At 38.9% G+C, this 23,573-nt stretch overlaps 1 protein-coding gene and 1 non-coding gene across 3 annotated transcripts in view; one reads left to right on the top strand and one right to left on the bottom strand.

Moving 5' to 3' along the window:
* The window catches only part of Wdr7 (WD repeat domain 7), a 284,884-nt gene that overhangs the window by 57,672 nt on the left and 203,639 nt on the right, over nt 1–23,573 (bottom strand). For both annotated transcript variants that reach the window (XM_036204543.1, XM_036204544.1), the window contains 4 exons: nt 22,201–22,387; nt 5,418–5,535; nt 3,750–3,899; nt 3,133–3,215 (listed from right to left, as the gene is read on the bottom strand). In XM_036204543.1, the coding sequence (XP_036060436.1) occupies nt 3,133–3,215; nt 3,750–3,899; nt 5,418–5,535; nt 22,201–22,387 (538 nt within the window). The remainder of the gene's footprint in view (nt 1–3,132; nt 3,216–3,749; nt 3,900–5,417; nt 5,536–22,200; nt 22,388–23,573) is intronic.
* Nucleotides 16,731–16,833, top strand: LOC118595076. The gene has a single exon (XR_004946451.1). It is a non-coding gene; the product is annotated as a U6 spliceosomal RNA (small nuclear RNA).

Below are 23,573 nucleotides of genomic sequence, written 5' to 3'. Positions count from 1 at the left end.
TTTTAGGTGTGAGGAATAGGAATAAATAATGAGAGGGATTCCTACTAATAGGGGTATGAGTAACATCTTTAATCATCTAATATCAAGTTATAGTATAAAATAACTACTAATTTAAGGATTTTACTGGAAGTTATGGTAGGAGCTGTTCCATGTTCCATCACTCTTATCATGGAACAGGCTAAGAACAAACCACAAGTTTGGAGCAGTCCCTTGAAAATGAGCTCATGCAGTGTTCTGAAGTAGACAGTGTGCAATTTTTTACTAGAGTTTAAGTGCCCATTTAAGGTGAAAGGAGCTGATTCAGCTTTTTACTTGAAAACGAAAATCAATCAGTCTGTCTACATAATAACATACTTTAAGAAAAGCTAAATCATTTCTGAAAATATAAACTTTTAACTCTTCTATCTAAAATAATTTTTGATTTTATTAAAAAGTATAAGTACTTATTTTACAATGAAAGTCTGTGTCTTATCTATGATTATAAATTTAATATTTTGCTTAAACTTTTCTAACTCTCCACAGCTTATTAAAGAAGGTCAAACTATTGTGTGAGGAACTCGGAGCCCTGGCTTGGCTCTGTACTTCTATGTGAAGTGTATATGCTAACCACCGCACTACATGGCATAGCCAAACTTACTGTATACTTCTGTGACTCCAAACACTTAGTAGCCTGGCTCTCTCTTTGTCTTTCGTGATAACACCACCTTTGCATCTCACAAAGCCCACCTGGTCACTCTCTGTGAAACATCCTAAGGCCACCACTGCTGTTTCCGCCGTCAGTCTAGCTCTCCCAGAGCACAGACCCCTGTCTTGATCTGGCAGACATTTTCATGATGGCATTTCCAGCAAACACTGTTATTCTTCTGCATTCTCCTTATGAAATTTCTCAGATTCCATTCACTGAATTGGGCATTATATTATTGCCCAACTCCGCCCCTGGTAGGTAGTCTACCAGGCACCCTACACAGCCCTCAGAACCCATGCAATCTCCTCCCCATTAGCCACTGTCATCCAGGAGCACAGAGTTACCTCATCCATCAGTACTTCCCCAGAGAATAGGTATGTGATACACAGTTGGTGTTCAATAAAATACTACTAAGTCAATAAACAAAGTACAATTGCTTTTTGGCAAATCAGAGGTGAAAACCATGTACACATAGTGCTCAGTAAGGACAAATCTGCTTTGCATCCCAACACAGCTCTCCCTTTCCAGGATAACTAAGTCAACAGACATAGATGGTCATAGAGCACAGTAACCTAGGGAGCTGCTTGAGGGGGCTTTGAGCAAGCTGAAAAACAGACTCATTAGTGAACAGCTTCTGCACTGAGCTCTAGGAAGCTAACTTACATAGCAGTGTCTAGTGTTTTATGAACACCATTAGCACTCAGTAAATTAAGTCCCAATACAACCACTCTCTTATCGCCTCCATTTAGCAATATAATAACAATGTCCATTTTCATGTGGGCATTTCTTTAGAAAAGCATTAGCCAGCAAAATAATAACTATATGTAGTCATAATCAGTTAATAGTACAAAAGAGCCAATTTTAGAAAATGATGGTATTCTAATTTGTCTAGTTTATGTAACAAAAAAATACACCTGTACACATGTGCTATATGGCATTTGTACATGTGTGCGACAGCATCTGTGCATGTGTGTTACAGCATCTGCACATGTGTATTACAGTATGACTTTATTCTTGCTCACATTTTAACATCTAGGTAGCAAAATCAAACTGCACAATAAGAGAATAGAATGTCAGTTCTGCTGTATATAGAAAAAATATAGATAAACAGATAAACAGAACATAAGCCATTCTGCACACAGTTGCAGAAATGTGACCAGATGAAGTGCCACACTGACATGCCACTGTTCTCAGGAACCTTACTGCTGACTATAGCTTATACTACATTGTACTTGGAGAAATAAGCAAAGAGAAGGTGGATATCACTGAAGCCTTACAAACAAAAGAATTATATCTAATTTTGAGTAACCAAGTGCCCTAAGGAAAATTACCTATGACAGATTCAAGTACTATTTGTACAACATAAAAACAAAGTAAAACAAAGTGCCCCAAACTGTAAACACTTTAGACCAATTAAAAATTGCTGCCAGGCAGTGGTGGCGCACGCCTTTAATCCCAGCACTCAGGAGGCACAGGCAGGTGGATCTCTGTGAGTTTGAGGCCAGCCTGGTCTACAGAGTGAGTTCCAGGACAGCCAGGACTACACAGAGACCTGCCTGGAAAAAATGAAACAAAACAAAAAACCATTTCATGCATTATGATGACAATGATGTGTGTGAGTCAGAGAACAATTTGCAGGGGTTATAGCTCTCCCACTTCACCATGTAACGCCAAGAACAAACTCAGATTGTCAGGCTCATGGGACAAGCATATTTACCCAAATATCCAATTAAAAAAATAACACAATGCACTATATTTCGATGCAAAGGCCATCTTCACTTCATGTTATATAAAATTTCTAAGTTATAGTTAATATATTCAGTACCATTTGCAAAGTTGTAGCTTTCTTGCCTTCTTTTCTTGCTTCCTCCCTTATACTAATAGGACACAGTGCAAAGACCCCCATTATTCTCACAATACACTGCAACGTGATATGCCATGTTTTATGGATCTGCTTGGGAGACTTGCCCTTTCCTGGATGGAGAGGAAGAGGAGGGGAATGGGAGGCTGGAGTGGGGTGGGTGGGGTGAGGACTGAGGATAGGGACTGGGAGGGGAGGATGGTGGGGGGCTGTGGCCAGGATGTAAAATAAAGAGATGAATGAAAAAAGTTTACTAGTGAGTGAAAAGGTGATCTACTGATTTCTGTTGCTGGAAAGTATATTTTTCCCTAAGTCAGAAGTGTTCTAAGTGTTTTGTAACATAAATAACAATTTGAGTTGCCTGAGAACAGACATGCAATGTACTTTTAAGTCATAAGCAAAATGTTCGTGTGAACTCATTAAATAACTAGTTCATTATTTTTCTGTTCTTATTACAAAGTGCAGACTTATTCTAGAAATTAAGCAAATAATGATTAATACCTGGTTTTCTCATTTACCTCACTAAAATCTTTCAGTATTTGTTATTGAAAATCAATTATTTTGCATGCAATTGAAGCTTCTTTACCTGCAGATAGCTGGAAAGCATTCCTGAAGACCCTTCTTTTTAACTAAAGATCCTTCAAGACAGTACATGATGATGTCCATGACCTTTGACAGGAAAGACACAGATTGAAAGTTAACTTCAAATACTTGATTTTCTAAAATTTAAATAGTTCCATTGGGCCTTGTTTTGTCTATGTAAATTCATATAGTGTGATCAGCATTTACTTTAAAAAGAAAAAAAGCTATTTGAAGCCTAGGGATGCTACATGTTAACCTTGGTCCTGTCTGTGGAAACGGACTCATTTCGTCTAAAGCTGACTGTGTGTGTATGCACAGTGGAGCTGTTACTCAAGCACACAGTGTAAGTGGTTTTATTTACAATGAATGTTGGTGACAACAAAGCCTTTAAAATATTCTAATGTACATCAATTCCATGTGACTGGTCAATGGCTATAGCAATCAATTTTAGTTTTGAGGAAATTGATTTAAGGTCTATTGAAATAACAGAGGTTAATTAATCTCAGTTATGTGACACATCCCCTCTCCCTTCCTCCCTCTTTCCTTCCCTTCTTCCTTGCTTAATTTTAACCTCAAGTATTCAATACAGGCACAGGTGTACTAGAAGCAGGCTATCCTCACCTCCACAAGAAGGTCCACAACATCTGTAGGCATTTTTTCAATGAGAATTTCAATGACTCTCAGGATTTCCCCTTTAGCTCTTGCCAGGGTTGTTGTGTGTATGCTCTGCTGTGACTGGGTATTTGCTGCAAGGGCCGTGTGTCTGTGTACCTACAAAAGATTTGCCATGCTGTAGATAAAATTGCCACTCCACACAGACTTACATTTTTAGGCACTGGCTTACTTTCCATTGATTATAGAAAAAAAATACAGTCGATCAAAATTGTAAAAATACATCACTCAGGGTAGATCAGGAATTGTTTTTTAATTACAAAAAAAGCATTATATATAACAAAAACTAAGTAAGTATGGCCTAATAAAATTCCACAACTTCCTGGTGCTTGCTTCCTTATTTATTTATTTGTTTGTTTGTTTGTTTGTTTGTTTATTTATTTAGAGACAGACTTTCATGGAGCCCAAGCTGGGCTTAAACTCTATGTAGCTAAAGATGCCTTTGAACTGTTTCTCCTGTCTCTATCCAAATGATTTTTCCAACTGAATGTTTTGGTATGAGTATCCTAGCAATTCATTAAAAAATTTCCTTATGGAAATGATACAAAATAAAGTTCAGGAATATAATTAATATAAAGATCTGTCAGACTAATGTAAAACTTCAAGATAATTTTACCACCTTCCATGCATGGGAAAAACTGGTTAAAATTTTCCAAGTTAAATAAAACTACTCGTTCAAACAACACACAGATTTGCTACAAGTATACAACATGTAAGCCTGTGTGTAATCAAACATAGCTTGTTATCTCCATACCTATATTCCACAATTTATTTTAGCTATGAATTCATGGCTGCGCTGCTTCATAATCGACCCTACAGACTATTCCCAGGACCATCTCCCCTCCCTTCCAGCTTCCTTCACAGCATGCCTCTAAGGACCGCTCTAGAGCAGATGTGGGCCTGGGAGGCTTCAGGATAGGAGCAGACTCAGAGCTATCTACTATTTTAAAGTTCATCATAGCTATAGGAAAAGCAATCAGACAGAGCTCGTACCCTATGGACACTAAGCTGCACAGTAGTAATGCCAGGATGGAGCAAAGCTTTAAAAAACGTTTAGGAACGCTCCCTTTTCTCCCACTACTAAGATGTTAGGAAAGAACACAGAATCGGTTCATTGTTCTTTACTAGTCTGTCAGCTGCATGTGGGCTATTAGTTACAACACCAGGAATGCTGGAATCGATGGACTTCCTAGTCTTTCTCTGTGACACAGAATAGGAAAAACAATCAGCCATTTTATGGCTTACATTTTTGTGTACAGTTGGAGAACCATTGCTAAATAAGTTTAGTTTTGATTACAAGTATTTGCTTACTCTTAAGAAACATAAATACCTTTAATACCTTTTAATTCACAGACACCTGCTATATTTCATATTGAAAAGTACAAGTATTACAAGTGTGCTTGTTCTAAGGGCAGAAAAGAACATGAGGGCTCAAGTCCTGAACACACAGCTGTGGAATTCAGCGCGTGTGCAGACAGGATTCATTCATTTCAGCACTATCCTAGCAATTTGCTTTGTTTGACAACTAGAAGGAATCTCTGTGGGTCTGACCCCTGAGTTACAGGATGGAGGAACTCCTCTGACAGGGAAGATGGGCCCATGAAGGCAGATGCTCACCTCCTTAGCTATGGTGGTGATGAAGGCAGGCGGTCTAGCAGTGGCTATGAGAGAAAGGGCATGCCTTGCTGAGCGGGCGGAGTCAGCGGCTGGGCTCAGAGGCAGCCCCATTGTGATGCTAAACAGGGGTCGGAAACAAAGGAAAAGAAAAGAAGCGTTAGAAATATAGACTCAAAAGATTAGACACAGCTCATAATGTCAGTTCAAGGTCAATGAGAGCACTCAGACAGTTAGAATATAATAGACTTGCAACAATGAGCAGCGATTAAGAGTCAGGGTGTTCTGGCATCAAATACAAAATCGAATTATTAACCATGAAGATTGAAAACAGTATGTGCATCTGTCCAGAAGGTTCAAAATGCCTTGTTAACAAATTATCAAGAACTACTACTGAATAGACATCACGGAGCTAAGGTAGGGATGTGTATTATGCTGGAAGTTGAAAAGTTAAAGATAATTTGTTCATAAGGCCATGTTAAAAAACTGTAATTGAGGCTCTTTTGTGAAAGGAAACAAAACTCATTCCTGTTTGCAAAGTTATAAAAAGAACTGAGAATGGCAAAATGACTTCCAGCTAGCTATTATATTTAGATTGAAATCTCTCCGCACTGCTGGTCTACCCCACACTTAGCACTTTCAGAATCATCCACTAGGAAGCACATGCACACCTGACACTCGGTTAGCATTTAAATAAAAGTAAACAAGCTGCTATTAAATTTCTTAACAAAAGAAGAGACAGAAAACAGTCCTTTTAAAGTGATTCACATAATGAAGTGAATCTTTCTAGATTGTGAGAACATGCAGGCCTGATATCACAGTGTTAATAATGCATTCACCTCTGCCATATGAGAGCAGTCTTATTTATCCTAAATTCACTTGGTGGATATGTGTGTGTGTGTGTGTGTGTGTGTGTGTGTGTGTGTGTGTGTGTATGTGTATATACATGTACCTAGCGTGAAAAGCACTAAGACTTTTGACTAAAATCTAGTCTAGGGGCCACAAAGTAATTATACAAAAGAAGGGTTTTTTTTTATTGCATTCAGTTATAATTTTTCTAGCTAAATAATTTTAACCTAAATGAACATGTAAAGAACCATTAAAATGTATTCTAAACAATTCTATGATCTGTATGTATAAACTGGATTTATTTAATAAACATTCTCAAAAAGTTCATGGGTCCCTCTATAATTAACCTGAGAATAGTTATCTTAACTTTTGTTGAAAATCAAGATGAGTTACATGACTATTCTTAACCTCAAAAGACGTAAACTGATGGCAGAAAATTTTGCTCTAAAATTTGACGATTGTGCTATTTGAAAGCAGTGGTTCTCAACCTGTGGGTTGTGATCCCTCCAGGGGTTGAGTATCAGATATTTACACTATGATTCATAACAGTAGCAAAATTACAGTTACAAAGTAGCAACAAAAATAATTTTATGGTTAGGAGTGGGAGTCACCACAACATGAGGAACTATATTAAAGGGCCACAGCATTAGGAAAGCTAAAAACCACTGCTTAAAAGGTTGTTAATAGATGTAACTCTCGCCAAGCTTTTTTCCAAACTGAGGGTAGCTACAAAGTAGAAACTCAGATGAGAAGAGTACACACAGACTTTCTTTGATATTTACCAAAAAAAAAAAAAAAAAAAAAGGGAAAGAAAAATGAGGTTTGTTTTTGTTTTTTAAATTGAGTAATTGTGAACAAACCAAAGTTAACTTTTATAAAACCAATCAGTGGGGAAAAGGAACATCAGTTTCCTGGGGAGTCCATCCCACATCAGGAAAGTTCAACACAGGAGAAAGAAACCAGACACACAGTCTAGAACTAGAACTCAGGCTCTAGGATTGAAGCTGGGCTAGCTTGTGTTGTTTCATGTCTTCTTGTATTTGCCCCAAACATTCCTACAAGGTGATAAAGACATTTTACAAATGAAAATCATGTTAAGAAAAGTTAAGTGAGGACCTAAGGTAGTGGTGCTCCATGGTCCCTTCATTTTTATTTTCCAGGTTTCCTAAAAAGGTTAAATGGAAAATTCCAGCAATAATTAATAGATTTTAAAATGTATGAAATTTAGAGTGATGTGATAAAATCTTATGCTGCATATTGTTTGGTATATGATGCCTTTGTCCTGAGTACACATGCAGTATGTGCTGTCTTTGTGGTCACATTTGCTAGAAAACCATGAAGGTATTAGCAATGCTTATGTGTAGATGGCCCTCTGGAGATACATAGCACTGCATCCCAATGCTTATACATACAGTTCATCTTACTTGTCTCTTCATGTAGGTACTACGTACCCACCCAAAGAAAAACAACCAGAAAACATAGTACAGTTTCATATTTGATGGTCATATAACTCTTATTACACTATGTTGTTATGATTATTCAATTTTATTGTTTTTTAATATCTTAGAGTGTACAATTATAAATTCAGCAATATTACAGGTCTCTATGTAAAGGAAAAACAATGCATATAAAAGGTTTGGGATTAGCATGGCTTTGTAAATCCATTGGGAGTCTTGGAATGTGTCCTCATTGGTAAGAGAGATTACTGTCTCTCACAATCACTGACCTTTGTAGAAAGTAAAGAGGAGCAGGGCATGGTGACACTGTGAACTAAATTAGTGAACTTATGACATGACCAAATTTAGTGGCTTTAGATGAATGGCTAGACTGCTTCCCTGAGAGGAGTTTGCAGGGATTATTTGAGATACTGGAGTTTTGGTTGTTTTACTAAACGTCAGTATTGGTTTAAATGAAGAATAGCTTACACTTATCAATTGGGTTGATCATAATAGTTGAAAGGAGATTAATCACAGTAAGTGACAGACTTCTTGGGGCTGGAGAGATCACTCAGCAGTTAAGAGTGCTTGCTCCACCATCCTAGAGACCAGAACTTGGATCTCAGACTCAGAGGATGAGTAAATACCTGTAAGCCAAGCTTTAAGCAGGAATGCTGGGGCTGCCTGGCTTCCAGCATAACAGAAAATTCTCACTTCTACCCTGTTTCAGGTCCTTGCATGGGGGAGAAATTATCAGTGGTAAGGGAAGAGAGAGGAAGAAAGAAAAGGAGACAGAACACTATGTGGACAATAGATGCTTCTTGTAATGAAAAATAGTTTGAGAATTATACAGCAAAAGGAAGGGGAAGATACTCACTTCAATTTGAAAGGCCTAACCACAGATTGCCCTTTTCTCATGTCAGTAAAAGACTACTTAAACTGGGGAGAATCACCAAATTCATGGTCAGAAAATTGTTAAGGTTTAGTGAAGGGCACAGTCTGAAGAAAAGCCACAAGTCAATGAAGATGAAAGTAAATCCAACACCTATTTTCAGACTGCCGATTAGGTTTGGTGGATAGTGAAAAGTATGGGGAGGAATTCACGAGCACACTTGTGTGACTGAGTTCCTCCATTAGAATCTTGAACTTTGAGAATAGGAAGATAGAGTGTAGTCAGACCTACTGCTTGGGAGCATACTTATCCTGATATCTACACTACATAAAGACCCAACAAAGAAAAAGAATTACAGGCCAATTTTCCTTATGAACACAGATGCAAAAATTCTCAACAAAGTGCCTGCAAAGCAAACTCACAAACACATCAAAAAGCTCACCCCTCACGATCAAGCATGCCTCATCCCAGAGATGCTAAGACAGTTTAGCATAAGTAAATCGATAACTGTAGCCCACCATACAAACAAGCTAAAAGACAAAACCCACATGGTCATCTCATTAAATGCACAGAGACCTCCGATGAAATCCAACGCCCCTTTATGACAAAAAGTCCCTGAGACAGACCGATGTGGTGGTGCATGCCTTTAATTCCAACAGTCAGTCTGCAAAGGTAGGCGGATCTACAGAGTGAGTTAGAGGATAACCAAGATTATACAGAGAAACCCTGTCTAGAAACAAACAAACGAACAAATAAACAGTTTTCGAGGGATTAGGGATACAAGAGATATACCACAACATGATAAAGGCATTTTACAGCAAGCCCTTAGCCAATATCAATGTAAATATAGAGGAATGCAAAGCAATCCCGAGAATTTTAGAAACAAGGCAAGGCTGTCCACTCTCTCCATACCTATTCAATATAACCTTATAGCTAAAGCAATAAGACAACTGAAGGAGATCAAGTGTATACAAATTGGAAAGGAAGAATTTAAAGTATCTTTATTTGTAGATAATATGATAGTAAACACAAGTGACCCTAAAAATTCCACCAGGAAACTTGACAGGTAATAATTACTTTCAGCAAAGAATAAATACAAATAAACTCAGAAAAATCAATAACCTTTCTATATACAAATGACAAATGGACTGAGAAAGAAGTCAGGGAAACAATTGCTGGGGGATGTCTTTCTTTTTGCTGTGAATATGTGCTGCTCCCATTGGCTAATAAATAAAGCTGCATTGGCCTATGGCAAAACAGGATGGAGCCAGGTGGGAAAATCCAAGAGAGACAGTGAGAGGGGAAAGGAGAGTAAGGGAGAGATGCCAAACTGTCATCCAAGAAGCAACATGTAATGGGATGCAGGTAAAGCCACGGAACACGCGGTGATACATAGATTAATAGTTATAGTTGAGTTAAGTTATAAGAGCTAGCTAGCAAGAAGCCTAAATCATAGGCCATATAATTTGCAATTAATATTAGGCCTCTGAATGATTATTTTATAAATGGCTGCAGACCACAGGGCTGGGTGAGACCAGAGAAACATGGTACTATGGGGTTGGGTGGAACCAGAGAAATGTATGGCTATAAACAATACCTTTCTTAATAGCCTCAAATAACATAAAATATCTCGAGCAACTCTAACCAAGCAAGTGAAAATCTTGCATGATAAAAAGGTCAAGTCTTTGAAGAAATAAATCAAAGAAGATAGAAGATGGAAAGATCTTCCATGCTCATGGATTAACATAGTAAAAGTGGCCAATCTATGAAAACATTCTACAGATTCAATGTAATCCCCATCAAAATTCTTCATAGATCTTGAAAGGACAAAATTTTCAGTATCAAATAGAAACACTAACAAACCAGAGCAGCTAATACAATCCTTAATAGTACAAGAACTGTGGGAGTCATTACCATCCTGGATTTCAAGTTGTACTACAGAGCTATAGTAATAAAAACCGCATGGTGATCAATGGAATCAAATCGAAGACCCAGACATAAATCCACACACCTATGGTCACCTGATTATTGATGAAGAAGTCAGAAATACACAGTGGAAAAAAAGAAAGCATCTTCAGCAAATGGTGCTGGTCAAACGGGTGTCTGCATATTGAGGAATCCAAATAGATGCATACTGATCACCACACACAAAACTAACTCCAGATGGATCAAAGACCTCAATATAAAACCAGACATACTGAACCTTATAGAAGAGAAAATAAGAAATAGCCTTGAACTCATTGGCACAGGAAAAGAATTTCTGACCAGAACATTGTTAATATAGGCACTAAGATCAACAATTTGAAAAATCAGATTTCAAGAAACTGAAAAGCTTCTGTGTGGCAAAGGACATAATCTTTCAAACAGAGCAGAAGCCTACAGAATGGGAAATGATTTTTTTTATTTTATTTATTTATTTATTTATTTATTTTTACCAGCTACATATTCTATAGAGGGCTAACATACAAAATATTTAAGAATTCAAAATACTAGATATCAACAAAACAAATAACCTAACTAAAAAATGGTGCAAAAGTCTAAAAAGAGAATTTTCCAAAGAAGAAACTCAAAGGGCTGTGAAATACTTAAATATGCAACATCCTTAGCCATCAGGGAAATGCAAATCAAAACTACTTTGAGATTTTATCAAAGGACAGCCGTGAAAATGACTAAGATAACTAAAACAAATGGTAGTCATACTGGTGAGGTTGTAAAGTAAGGGAAACACTCAACCACAGTAGTGGGACTGCAAATTTATATGGCCACCATGGAAGTCAATATAGCAGGTCCCCAGGATGATCTACCTCAAGATCCAGCCGTACCACTCTTAGGCATATACCCAGAGGTCACATTATCCCACCACAGAGATCCTTGCTCAACCATGTTCACTGCTGCCCTACTCATAATAAACAGAAATAGGAAACAACCTCCATGCCTCTTAAAAGATAAATGGATAAAGAAAATGTGGTTCATTTATACAATGGACTATTACTCAGCTGTTAAAAAAAATGACAACATGAAATTTGCAGGCAAAAGGATGGAACTAGGAAAAAATCATCCTAAGCAAGGAAACCCAGACCCAGAAAGCCAAATATGGTGGGTTTTTTTTCTCTTATAGGTAGATAGTAGCTAGTAAGTCAATGATACCAAGCTACAATCTGTAGAATCAAAGAGGATAGATATAGAGTGGGTACTGGGGGTATAGGGAGACACAGATATATCTCCCTAGGAAAAGGAAATAGAATAGATAGTTATGGATACATGTACTTATTTTTAAAGTATAGAGTGCATTGCATGTGTAATATGTTTTATTTTATTTATTTATTTTTGGTTTTTCAAGACAAGGTTTCTCTATATAGTTTTGGTACCTGTCCTAGAACTCATTCTGTAGCCTAGGCTAGCCTCAAACTCACAGAGATCCGCCTGCCTCTGCCTCTCAAGTTCTGGGATTAAAGGCTTATGCTACTACCACCCAGCATATGTTTTATTTTTAATTTATCTTTTTTAATTTCATACACGAGTACTGTATTTGCATCATTTCCACCTTTCTCTCCCCCACAACTCCTCCTATGCTATACACCCCTCTAACTTCTTTAATCATTATTGTCAAATTTATATAACTTACTAAGTCCATTTAGTGTTGCATTTATGTCAACGTATTTGGGACTGCTCACTTAGGACTGAAAAATCTATTAGGGGCTCATCTCTGGAAAAGACTAATTCTTCCTCTCAGCAACAGCGTGGAGCTTCTATGTTGTGTTTAGATGACACTATCCACAGCAGGCATCCTGGTCCTCTGGCCCTTACTCTTTTGGAGGGGGCAGGGGCTCAGATTTCGGGATTTTCTCTGAGCCTTAGTGTAGGGACTGTGCTGTAGATGTAGCAGTTAGGGGTGGGCACCCCACAGTTACTTATTTCCTGTGTTGTGACCAGTTGTGGATCTAACAGTCTCTATCTGCTGCAAAAAGAAACACCTTTGAAGAGAGTGAGAACTTGCCTCCGTGTATAGGTCTAAGTATTTACAATAGAGTTAGAAAGTACATTGGCTTAGAAAGGTAGCAGAAGCCGGTTCTCCTCTAGGGCCTATGATGGCTCCAAGGACAGATAGTTGACTGGGTTTACAGTATCAGACATGACTTCTCTCCTATTGAGTCCAATTAGACAATTGTCGGTTACTGCCAAGATAAAAGCCACGACAGCACCATTGGGAATATCTGGCTAGGCTGCCCATTGCTGTGGTTCCTGGGCTGTACAGCTAGGAAAGGCCTAGTGTTTGCTCTTCTCCTTTGGCAGCTTGCATAGCACCTTTCCACACCATGAAAGTTAGTCCTCAGGCAGGAGACTTCTAGAACATTCCTCTTAGCTCACTGCTCTAAATCTTTTGTTCAAAGTATGTAGTATCTTCAGCGATCGGGTCTTACCTACCTTCAAGTTCTGGGAAGCAAGCAAAGGTAATGGCAACAGTCTATACTATTTTGGGAGGCTCTTGGATTATCCCCACCTCTACCCCAATCAAAAACTGAGGGAGGTTTTCAGTTCCTGAAACTGGGCATTTTGTTAGGTAGTTAGTCTATGGCTTTGGTGAGGAGAATTAATCACCTCACCCTTTGCGATGTAACTCGTGTGTGTGTGTGTGTGTGTGTGTGTGTGTGTGTGGTAAGCTTATAAAACAACATGTTTCCCTATAGGTATTTCAAACATCCTTAGTACTACTTATGTCTCCTTCCTCCCTCTTCAGCTACATTACTCTCCCACCCCCTTCCCAATGTCTTCCCCATCCCGTTTTCCCATTTTCTACACATAGCCTCTTTGTATTGTTCACCCTCTTTCAAGAGCTTCTTTCTTCTCTCTTCTCTCCATGATTCCTTTCAACTTTTCTGGCATCTGTGGTTACTTTAGATTATACCCCAAATCTAAAGATTCAGAGCTAGTGTTGTTTTATCTTCAGCATGGCAGCTGCACCTTCATCTATTGCTATCTCAGCCAGCAATTGGGACTCCACAGTTCCCAGCCTGCTTCTCTGGTCATTCAGGCCTCAGCCTGGCATGAATTCTGTTCCCGTAGGCACTGGCTCTGCCATTGGCACTAAAGGTAGCTTTAACTAACTATCTATCATTCTATTTATAAAAACAAAACAAAATCTCAAGACTCAAAGGCTGGAGTGAAAACCTGCTATCTCAGAGAGGTTGAGTAGCACTCAGTGAACCTCTCTTTGCTGGTGTCTCTCCAAAAGCCTGTCCTTCCACTCCACCAAAACAGAAAAGGCTGCTCCACTCAAAACCCCTCCCTTCCAGTGCATCTCTTTATCTCTTCCAGATGTTCTCTGATGTTCTCTAATTGCTTTCTGTCAACTAGTTGCTAACTCAGCCTCTTCACCCAAGGATAATTTTGTTTAATCAATGCAAATGCAGAGTCATTAGAGTTCACAGTGTCATTGAATATGCCCCCCAAAGCTAGAATTATCCTCCGGATTATACAAAGAAGTTAAAAAAAAAACAAAACAAAACAAAACAGAGAATCAAGAATAATACCAATTTTAAAATGAGCTGTACACCATAACAGAGAATTCCTAAAAGAAGGAATAAAAATGGCTAAGAAATGTCTTTATAAATGTCCAACATCCTTAGCAATTAGGGAAATGAAAATTAAAACTACTTTGAGATTTCATTTTACCCCAGCCAGAAGTCTAAGATCAAAAAACTGAAACTAAAATAAAATGACAACAAATACTGGTGAAGATGTGGGGACAGGGCACCCTCATTCTTGTTGGTGTAACTGCATAGTGGAACAGCCACTCTGGAAATCAGTGTAGAGAATTCCCAGAAAGCTAAAGATAGATCTACAGAATGACCCAGCGATTCCACTACCTGGCGTATGGCCACAGGACTTATCATTTCACTCCACAGATGCTTGCTTAGCCATGTTCCTATTCTCTTGTATTTGTGTGCTATGCATCTTAATGTGGGATTCAGTCTGAAAAGAGGCTTGGAGGGGAAGGGATGTTTGTCTGTTTCGGGAACCTGTGTGTAGACCCAGCCTTACTCTGTGCTCTTGATCCTGCTCATGGGCTGTTGTGTAGCTCATTCGTTTTATACATCTATAGGCTAGGCCTTTGGGTTTAGACTCTGTTCTACAGAAACTGGACATCACAGACTATTTTACTCGGGACTTACACACACACACACACACACACACACACACACACACACACCTATCTAATCACAAATACCAGAGATGAATGCTATTATAGAAAAATAACATGAATATAAGCATAGCCCCCTCAGGCATAGCTCCCTCTTCTCATGACTGTTCATTAACGCAATTCTAAGGCTTGTTCCATTTTAGGAAAATCATTTTATGAAGATCATTTTAGTAAAATGTTACCATCTAAGATTATGAGACATCAACCTCTGTCAAATTAAAGAATACTGTAAGTATACATTCTAGGAAAACATTAAACTTACTGCAAAACATCCTGTAAATCTTAGACACCAGTAATAAGGCTTTGAAACAGTCCATATCAAGCCAAAGAAAGCTAACATTGTTTTAAATACATTCTTAATTATATGACTTAATTAATTAGTTAATTACAGGACTTCCATCCTACACTTTCCTGGGAACACTGGTGTGTTAATATCTGTTTCCAACTGAGTAAAGAATACATAATTCCTGTGTCAAGCTGTAGGTTCACTTTTGAAAATATTTAAAATTATTATTATTATTATTATATGAATGCATGCATACTGATACGCTTGTGAAGGTCAGAGGGCAACTCTGGGGAGTTGATACTCACTGTCTACTTTCCCATAGGTCCTGGGGAGGAAATCCAGGTCACCAGGCTTGAGCTGTTGGTCAGTAAGAGCCTTTACTCACCGAGTCATCTCATCAGTGCCTAGAGCTTCATTGTATGACTCCAGGCAATATTCATTTCTAAAGCTCAAAGATACATATTTCCTCTACTCCTCCAAATATGTACCTTTTAGAAATATTTCCTGCAGGCTACATATAGTCACAGTAAGTAAAACAAAAACAAAAACAAAAACAAAACCATGCTTGCTGAGCTGGTTTATGCAAAGGGCGTCGTCAGGTTATAAACCCTTGTAAGTGAATTTTTTGGAATAGAAAAAAATGCTCAATGTAGAATTCTAAAGCATGTTTGTATCTGTAGCATGCTTCTCTCAAACTTCATAAAAATGGTTGAGTTTGAGTTGAAATACTCCACTCTTCTAAAGGAACCTTTCCAACGTGTGGTGCTTCTCTGTCTATCAAAGATTCTTGGCTTCCAGCAGCTGTTTTCCCCTCTGTTTGGTAAGTGGTGACAGTGCCCTAAAGCCACAGGCTTGCTGTGACCCGTCATGTCCTCAGCTATGGCAGCCCATGATGAGCACGGCCCTCAACAGCTGGGCTGTGCTCCACTCTTCTCTCACAATCAAGGCCCCACATCGTGACCTCGGCAAATAGAATCCCAACTACAGGTCGCACAAAGCCAGAAGCATCCCAAGAACACAGGAGTTTCCTGCTTGCCTAAAAAGCAGGATTTGTCTGACATTTTTAACACTTTATTAGTATGTACAGACCCACAGAGATCTTTAAAAAGGGACTTCTTAAAACAAACAAAAACTGCATTTCTATATTTATCACAATTAACTGGATGAATTATGATGTTCAATTATTTGTAAATAATTGAATTATCAATTATTTTGGGAAAATACAACCTCATTGTGTTATTATACAGTCCACATTGAATAAATATACCATTCTTGTTCATTTAAAAAAGTCCTCATGGGGTTGGGGATTTAGCTCTGTGGTAGAGCACTTGGCTAGCAAGCACAAGGCCCTGGGTTCAATCACCAGCTCCACATACAAAAAAATAATAATAATAAAATAATAAATAAATAAAACGTCCTCATAAAAGATGCTACCTGTGGCTCACTTACCAAACCAACAGCATAAGCCTTAAGTACAATAGCTGAGGAATGAGAGCTGAGAGTCCTAGAGTGGGCCCGGCCCTTCTCATGTTGAGTGCACCTGGCAGATGCAGTGGATGGAGACTGTCATCTCTAAAACACATTTTCTTAAAATCATTGCCTACCATTATGAATAAGTAAAAACCAAGACACTACTTAAAGAATTTAGAGAGTATTCACTTTGGCAGCACATATACTAAAACTGGAGCCATCAGAGATTAGCGTGGCCCCTGTACAAGGTTGGCAATCAAATTTATAAAGCATTCGATATTAAAATTTTTTCATTGATATTTGAATAAAAATTTTAATTTCTATAAGGTACTAAATCCTCAATGAAAATTTCATTAAATTCCAAATCCAAAAGTACATTTAAAATGATGCCCTGATCATTTTTTTGTAATCTTTATTTAAGTTGCTTTTAATTTACAGGTGTTAAGATTTTTGAATAGTGTTAAAGTTTTAGCTTTTGGAGTCATCTAGATTTGAAATTAAATCCAGTAATTTTTACCATCTAGAAAATAAGAAATAGCATCTCTCATGGATTCATACACTAGATCTGTGTGTGTGCACTTGCAAAATGGGAAAAATCATGTTTACTGCCTTGGGCTTCTGTATACCTAAATGAACGTGTTTGCAATAAACAGCACAGAAACCCCCAAGTAGCACTGCATATTGGTAGAGTAAGCAATAAAGGCCCAACAGGAGGTAGAAATTGGGTAGGCAGTTTAGGCTAAAAAGACTTCCAAGTAAAGTACAGTTTTCTCTAGACATAACCCAAAAATGTCATTGAGCCCCTGGCGGCCTCATCGTAGCCAGAGATGCCAGAAATTTGGAGGGCTCTGATCTCTAATTTAGTTCCTAAATGATTTTAGGGTCACCTCTCCAGAGGTGGGTGTGTTAGAGTAAGCTCATCCCTGGCCCATGACCTAACACTCCACTTAGCTTAAAGAACCACCCCTTGGAAGACAGCTCACGGTAAGCCATGGTAAGGACGCAGGCAAAACAAGCCCTTTAAAGGAACACTGTACTTTTCCTTCCCAGAATGCTCACCCCTAGAACTGTAGCTTACTGGTTGGCAGCCATGCAGTTTTGTACAACTGTCCCCTCTTCTGAATTACTCAGAACTGTGCATTTCCCCTTTCTTCCTTCTATGTCTTTTCTAAGCAGGCACTGCTTACCACTTCGGGCCTCCCCAACATTTTAGGCTTTCTTACTTTTCCCAAAAGCATCTCCCAGCTCCTGTCAAGTGTCTGACCTTCAGGACAGGGCAGCTTACACAGTATGAGCCTTCCCCCACGCCCACTCCCCTCCAGGAAGCTGTGGAGGTTTACAGCTTGCTTGCCATAGCATTTTTTTTCTTTTAAACTCTAATAAAATTGTCCTTGAGCTTCCATTTGAGTCCATTCTTAAATTATTTATTAATTACACTAAGAGCTCCAAGAAGTGGATCCTAATTTCCCATGTATCAATTTAAGACTCCACTTTGAACCCACAGGTCCATCTTACATCAGTTTACATAGTAGGTGCTAACTACAAGCAAGAAGCTTCCAATTACACCCAACCTGTGGCCTGACCTTCCTTCTACTTGCCAAAGACAGCTGGAAAGGAAGCTGTTGTGTTTCTTGATGGGTGAATCCCAGTTTGTACCCTGCTGTTAGCTCAGAGGAAGGTAACTTTCACTTGGGATCTGTTTAAAGACGTCCAGTGCCTGGCCTGGTTCTGTTGTGTGTCCCTGTTCTTCGCCACAGACTATTCTGATATGAAAATCCAGGCACACCTTCTGCTTGTCCTGTTAATTCACTCCATCAAGCCTGTCCAAGCCTTTACCAGCCCCACCACCTCAATGTCCTGGACATTGTGAGACAGGAGCTTTGCCTGACTCCACCTGAAACTAGAGATAGCTCACACTGGCCCTTTCATAGATTAGCTAATAAATGCCTGCATAATTAGTAAGCACACCTACAAGGAAAGTATCTGGGAAAAAATTAGAAGAAAGTGCTGATATTGTGACTAGACAGAAATGATGAGTCAGACAGAATTCTACAGTAAGCTGTTATGAATTCTGGGGAAATACTCTATTGACCTCGAGGCACCTACAGGTCTGTGGAAAAACTCTAAGTACTCCATTCTGACAGGGAAAGCCAGTACTTGAAAGAGAAGGGGGAAGAACTCTTCCATGATACATATTCTTCAGAACTAGCTGTCTCTTCCAAGCCTGTCCTCATGAACTTACAAGACTGGGAAAAAAGAGGGAAATATTTGCTATGGTTGCTCTTTCCATAAATGTGAATTGAAATTTTAAGCACTTGTCTAATGTAAAAGCCCTTTCACACAGCAAGCTTAGCATCATGGACAGAAGCAAGGCAGTTGAGCCCCCTTACTGTGTACACAGTAAATCAGCCCCAGCAGGGCACGAGGGGTGGGTGTGGGGTTGGGGGTGGGTGAGCGTCACCTTTAAGCCCATGTACATTGATGCTCAACTTCTCCCTTCTCAGGACTCCTTAGGCTCTACCAAGTGTGTCATGGATGTAAGAGGCGATTTTCAATCTAAATCTTGTTAGAGATTAATAAGCAAACATTTTCTTGCTTATTATGCAATTTATCATGATGAAAAGTACATTGGACTCCTCAAGGCTACATGCTGATACATTCATTTATTCAGAGCTGTGTAGAGAGAGTCATACTAATCTTTGTGACAGAAAAGATGTAATAGCAAGATTTAAATTACCTACTGAAAACTATAGGATTTATGTCTCTTGACATACTCTCTGTAGATGAGGCATATATACATGTTTACTTTGCTGATATAAGCTTGATGTAAACTTGTTTTAAAAACAAATAAATTTGTTAACACTAAATCTAAAATGAAACCTACCATTAATTCCAGGTAACAAAACAGAGTATATAAACTTGTGAAATTGTGTTTGGTCATATTTGAAAACAAACTACCATATTGGATAATTAAACATATTACATGCTTCTCATGATAAAGCAAGAGAGCTTCAGGACGTGCAGCCCATGCTGTGTTCTCCTGTGGGTACACAACAGCAAGTCAGGAGGAGGCTAAAAGTAGAAAATATGTTCTGGAGATTTGCACAAAGACCAGCTGCCTTGTACTATTGGTACAAACTTATGTGCCAGCATTCCCTCCTAATTCCAAAAGTCACCTGAGAAATATCTGCTGTCCTCCTTTACCAGAAACCATTCTGGCCACTAATCCATAAAACTGCTCATTTGCCAGTTTGTAATCTGTTGAACACTGGAACCATCACAACAACATCTCCACTTACACAGCAACTACCATAGTAATGTCATCAGTCTTTTAGTGTTCTGGTTAGCTTTTATTTTCAACCTGAGTCACCTGGCTGCCTCTATTAGACTGTGTTGTGGGCATGTCTGCAGGACATCATCTTGATTGCTAACTGATGTAGAAGGACCCAATGCACTGTGGGCAATACCATCCCTAGGTAGTTATGTGCTATATGCATAGGAAGGCTAGCTCAGCATGAGCCAAAGCCAGGCCAGAGCATGAGCAATCAGCATTCCTCCATGGTTTGGGCTTCAAGGTTCTCCCTTGACTTCTCTCAGTGATGCATTGTGACTTGGAAAGTATAAAGGAAATAAGCCCTTTCTGTCCTAAGTTGATTTTCAGCAGAATGTTTATATAGTAGCAGAGAAACAAATGAAAACACTTAAGATGTGCTAAGAACTCCTCTCAGTTCTTTGCAAACATAACCTCATTTTGCGCCAACCTTTTGAAACAGACACTTTAATTCCATTCAGGTAGCTAGGGAGACCTAGAGGTGACATTAGAAAACATGGAGGTGTGACAGGAGGTAAGAGAGGAAAGCAGCTGTCTAGGTTTGCGGTGAATACTCTCCTCCTACCAGTTAACCTGGGGCACTGGGCAACACCCAGTCTGTAGGCAAAGCCACAGCACTGGATTCCAGCCTTCAGTTGCCTTTCCGGCTTCCACTTAGTGTTCTTAGCACATCTCAGAGAAAGACAGCAGGTCCCCACGTGTTGTAACCAGAGGGAACTGTGGCATAAGGGAAAGCAGCCATGAAGCAAAGAGCCATCACTTAGTTTTTAAAAAGGTCAACAATGACGACACTGGAATGTCATTCATTTTCACAGAGAGAGGCATCATGGGACAATTGGGGAATTTCTACCACCTTATTATATTCACTAGGATGAACTACTTTAAAAAGGAGACAGAAAAATGTACAGTGCTGATGATAATGAAAATTCAGCTGCTATGAAAAATTGTTTGGTGATTCCTGGAAAATTTAAACGTGGAATTATAAGCCCTAGTAATTCCACTTTGAAAAGGAAAATGAGTTCTCACATAAACACTTAGATATGAATGCTCACAGTAGCTCTGTTCATCGTCTAACAGTAGGTGGGCTAGAACCCAGCTAAGACACACATGGAAAGTGAGACACACTACAACAGGATGGACTCTCCAAGAGGGAGAGTGAAAGAAGTGAATCAGCAGAGATCACAGGATGCACGGTTTAATTTTGTGAACTACCCAGGACAGGCAAATGGAAGAAAGGCTGAAGGTTGGTGTTTCTTAAGGCATGCAGACAGAGGAATGAGAGAGACTGCTTAATGGCAGGGGGTCTACTAGGGTCAGCACTACTGGGGATTAGGTAGCTGTGATGGCTGTAAATTGTCAGTTTACTTTTGTTGATAATCACAAGTTTATGCCCCTTGCATAATACACCCCAAAGAGAGGTGTTTTCCTGGAATCAGGAGACTGGGTTCTAAGAGAGCATCAATGCCCTTCTTCACCACCACAACTCCTAGCCAGTTCATCAGCAAGTGTTCCCATTCATTTCAGGTTACAACTCTCTCTGTACATTTTCCTCTTTTGTTATTTTTAAAGTGATGATTATGATATATTAAAATTTTAATGCATTTCATTTACTTAGTGAGTGAGTGTGTGCTGTGTGTGCACACGCTTACATGTGCATGCACATGAATTGCATCAGGGGAGGTCATAGGATAACTTGCAGGAATTGGTTCTTTTCTTCCATCATGTGGGGCCAAGAGATTGAACTTCAGATTGTCAGTCTTGGTGGCAAGTATCTGTGCTCACTGAGCCATCCTACCTTCCCAACTCCAATTATCATACAACTTGTCATTGATTACATGCAAAGGAAATGCCTATAAGGTTAATTTAAAAATTAACAGGAATGTAGAAAAGCAAGTCTCCAAACTGTCTTGCCCAATCTTCTATTAGTAAAACAGTTTTGATCTAGTACCAGTTATGCATGTCATTTTCCTTATAAACAATATGTTTACACAATTATTAATCAGTAATGTCTCAAGGTATAATAAACACAATTTGAAAATTATGTAACAGATCACTCATTGTCTCAAGATACATCTCAATTTTCTATTTTGTTGAGTTTGTATTGTTACGTTTTGTTTTTGTTTTTTGAGACAGGGTCTTACTGTATAGCCCTGTCTGGCTTTGAACTTGGAGCAATCCTCCTGAGTTGGCATCCTGAGTGTTGTGGCTACCAGTACGGCCATCCTGCCCCGTGGATTTACTTCTGATTAAACACACAGTCTCTATAGTCTAACCAACACCTCCAACAGCAACACACTAACGCACTGGAATTCACACATACTTGGCAAGTTGTTTCTCAGCGTCTGCACACAGCTCCAGAAGCCCCATCAGAACAGCAGACACATCCATGTAAGGCTCCCACACAGTGAACCCTCGTCCAATCAGGTCAATGGCAGTTCTCCGGATGGTGCTGTGAGGAGGAAGTTTGGGACTTGGTGGCTGTAGCAGAAGAAATGTCAGTGCCTTACCTAAAAAAAATAAAAATAAAAATCAGAGTATTAAGTATACTTTGAAAATATAAGTATACTTCAATTTTTTTTTCCGAAAAAGGGTTTGACCAATAAAACCATAAAAGATTTTAAACTTATACTTTGTTTAGCCCTTAGGCTATAATATTTTATGGTATATTCTTAAGTGCTTAATTACATAATAATTATATATAAATAAATACTTCTACATTGAAAATGAGTGGCCTATCTCCCAATGCTCCTTTCAACTCAGCATCACAAATGAAAGATGGTTCAAATAATGTAACGTAGGATTTTAACCTTTCTACCCTTTCTATCATATCTAACACAGGGCATGGGCAAACATGTCCATCAGGAGGCCTTGTCTTGGGAGGCAATATCAGTAGAAGGCTACACAAGGCACCGTGTGAGACTTGAGGTTGGAGACATTTTTTTCCACATGCTGGTACATTTACAATAATAATCTGCACACAAGTTTACTATACAAATATAAAAATAGCAATACAATTTCTAAATCTGATCAAGCCATCTAGCTTTGGATAAACATGTGTTCTTTTATGCTGAAGGTTGAGCCTAGTGACAGTTAGTTCACTCAAGCTTAGTGGCCAGCAACTACAAAGTCCCATTCACTTCAAAAGGCATTTTGACATTCAAAAAGAAACCACTAGAAGTCATGGGAACTTTATTTATGTATGTATGTATGTATGTATGTATGTATGTATGTATGTATGTATGTGTTTGTTTAGTTAGTTAGTTAGTTAGTTAGTTAGTTAGTTAGTTAGTTAGTTGGAGTTTTTTTGTTTGTTTGTTTATGCTTTCTGAGACAAATTCTCTCTGTCAGGCCCTGACTGCCTATCTTAGAATTCACTATATAGACCAGGCTGGCCTCAAAGGCACACAGATCAGCCTCTGCCTCCCAGGTGATAGAATTAAAGGCATATGCCACCACCTGAGGCTAAGAAAACTAATTTTGAAGAGCTCGTTTTGTTTGCTCTCTGGAGAAGTTGCAAAGCAGTTCCTAAATCACAGAACAAACAACCTGCTGAGGAAGAGAAGCATAGCCATCAGGTACACACAGAGGGTTAACCATGATTTCCTGACTTTTATAGACTGTGACTTCAGTTGCTCACCGAGCCTCAGTGTCCTTGTCTATGAAGTAGTGGCAATGATGGCTTTCTCTGACCAA

The sequence above is a fragment of the Onychomys torridus genome, chromosome 13, assembly GCF_903995425.1.
Source record: "Onychomys torridus chromosome 13, mOncTor1.1, whole genome shotgun sequence".
Taxonomy (NCBI): domain Eukaryota; kingdom Metazoa; phylum Chordata; class Mammalia; order Rodentia; family Cricetidae; genus Onychomys; species Onychomys torridus.
The sequence above is the reverse complement of the archived record's forward strand: the minus strand, read 5'-3'. Positions and strand labels throughout refer to the sequence as shown.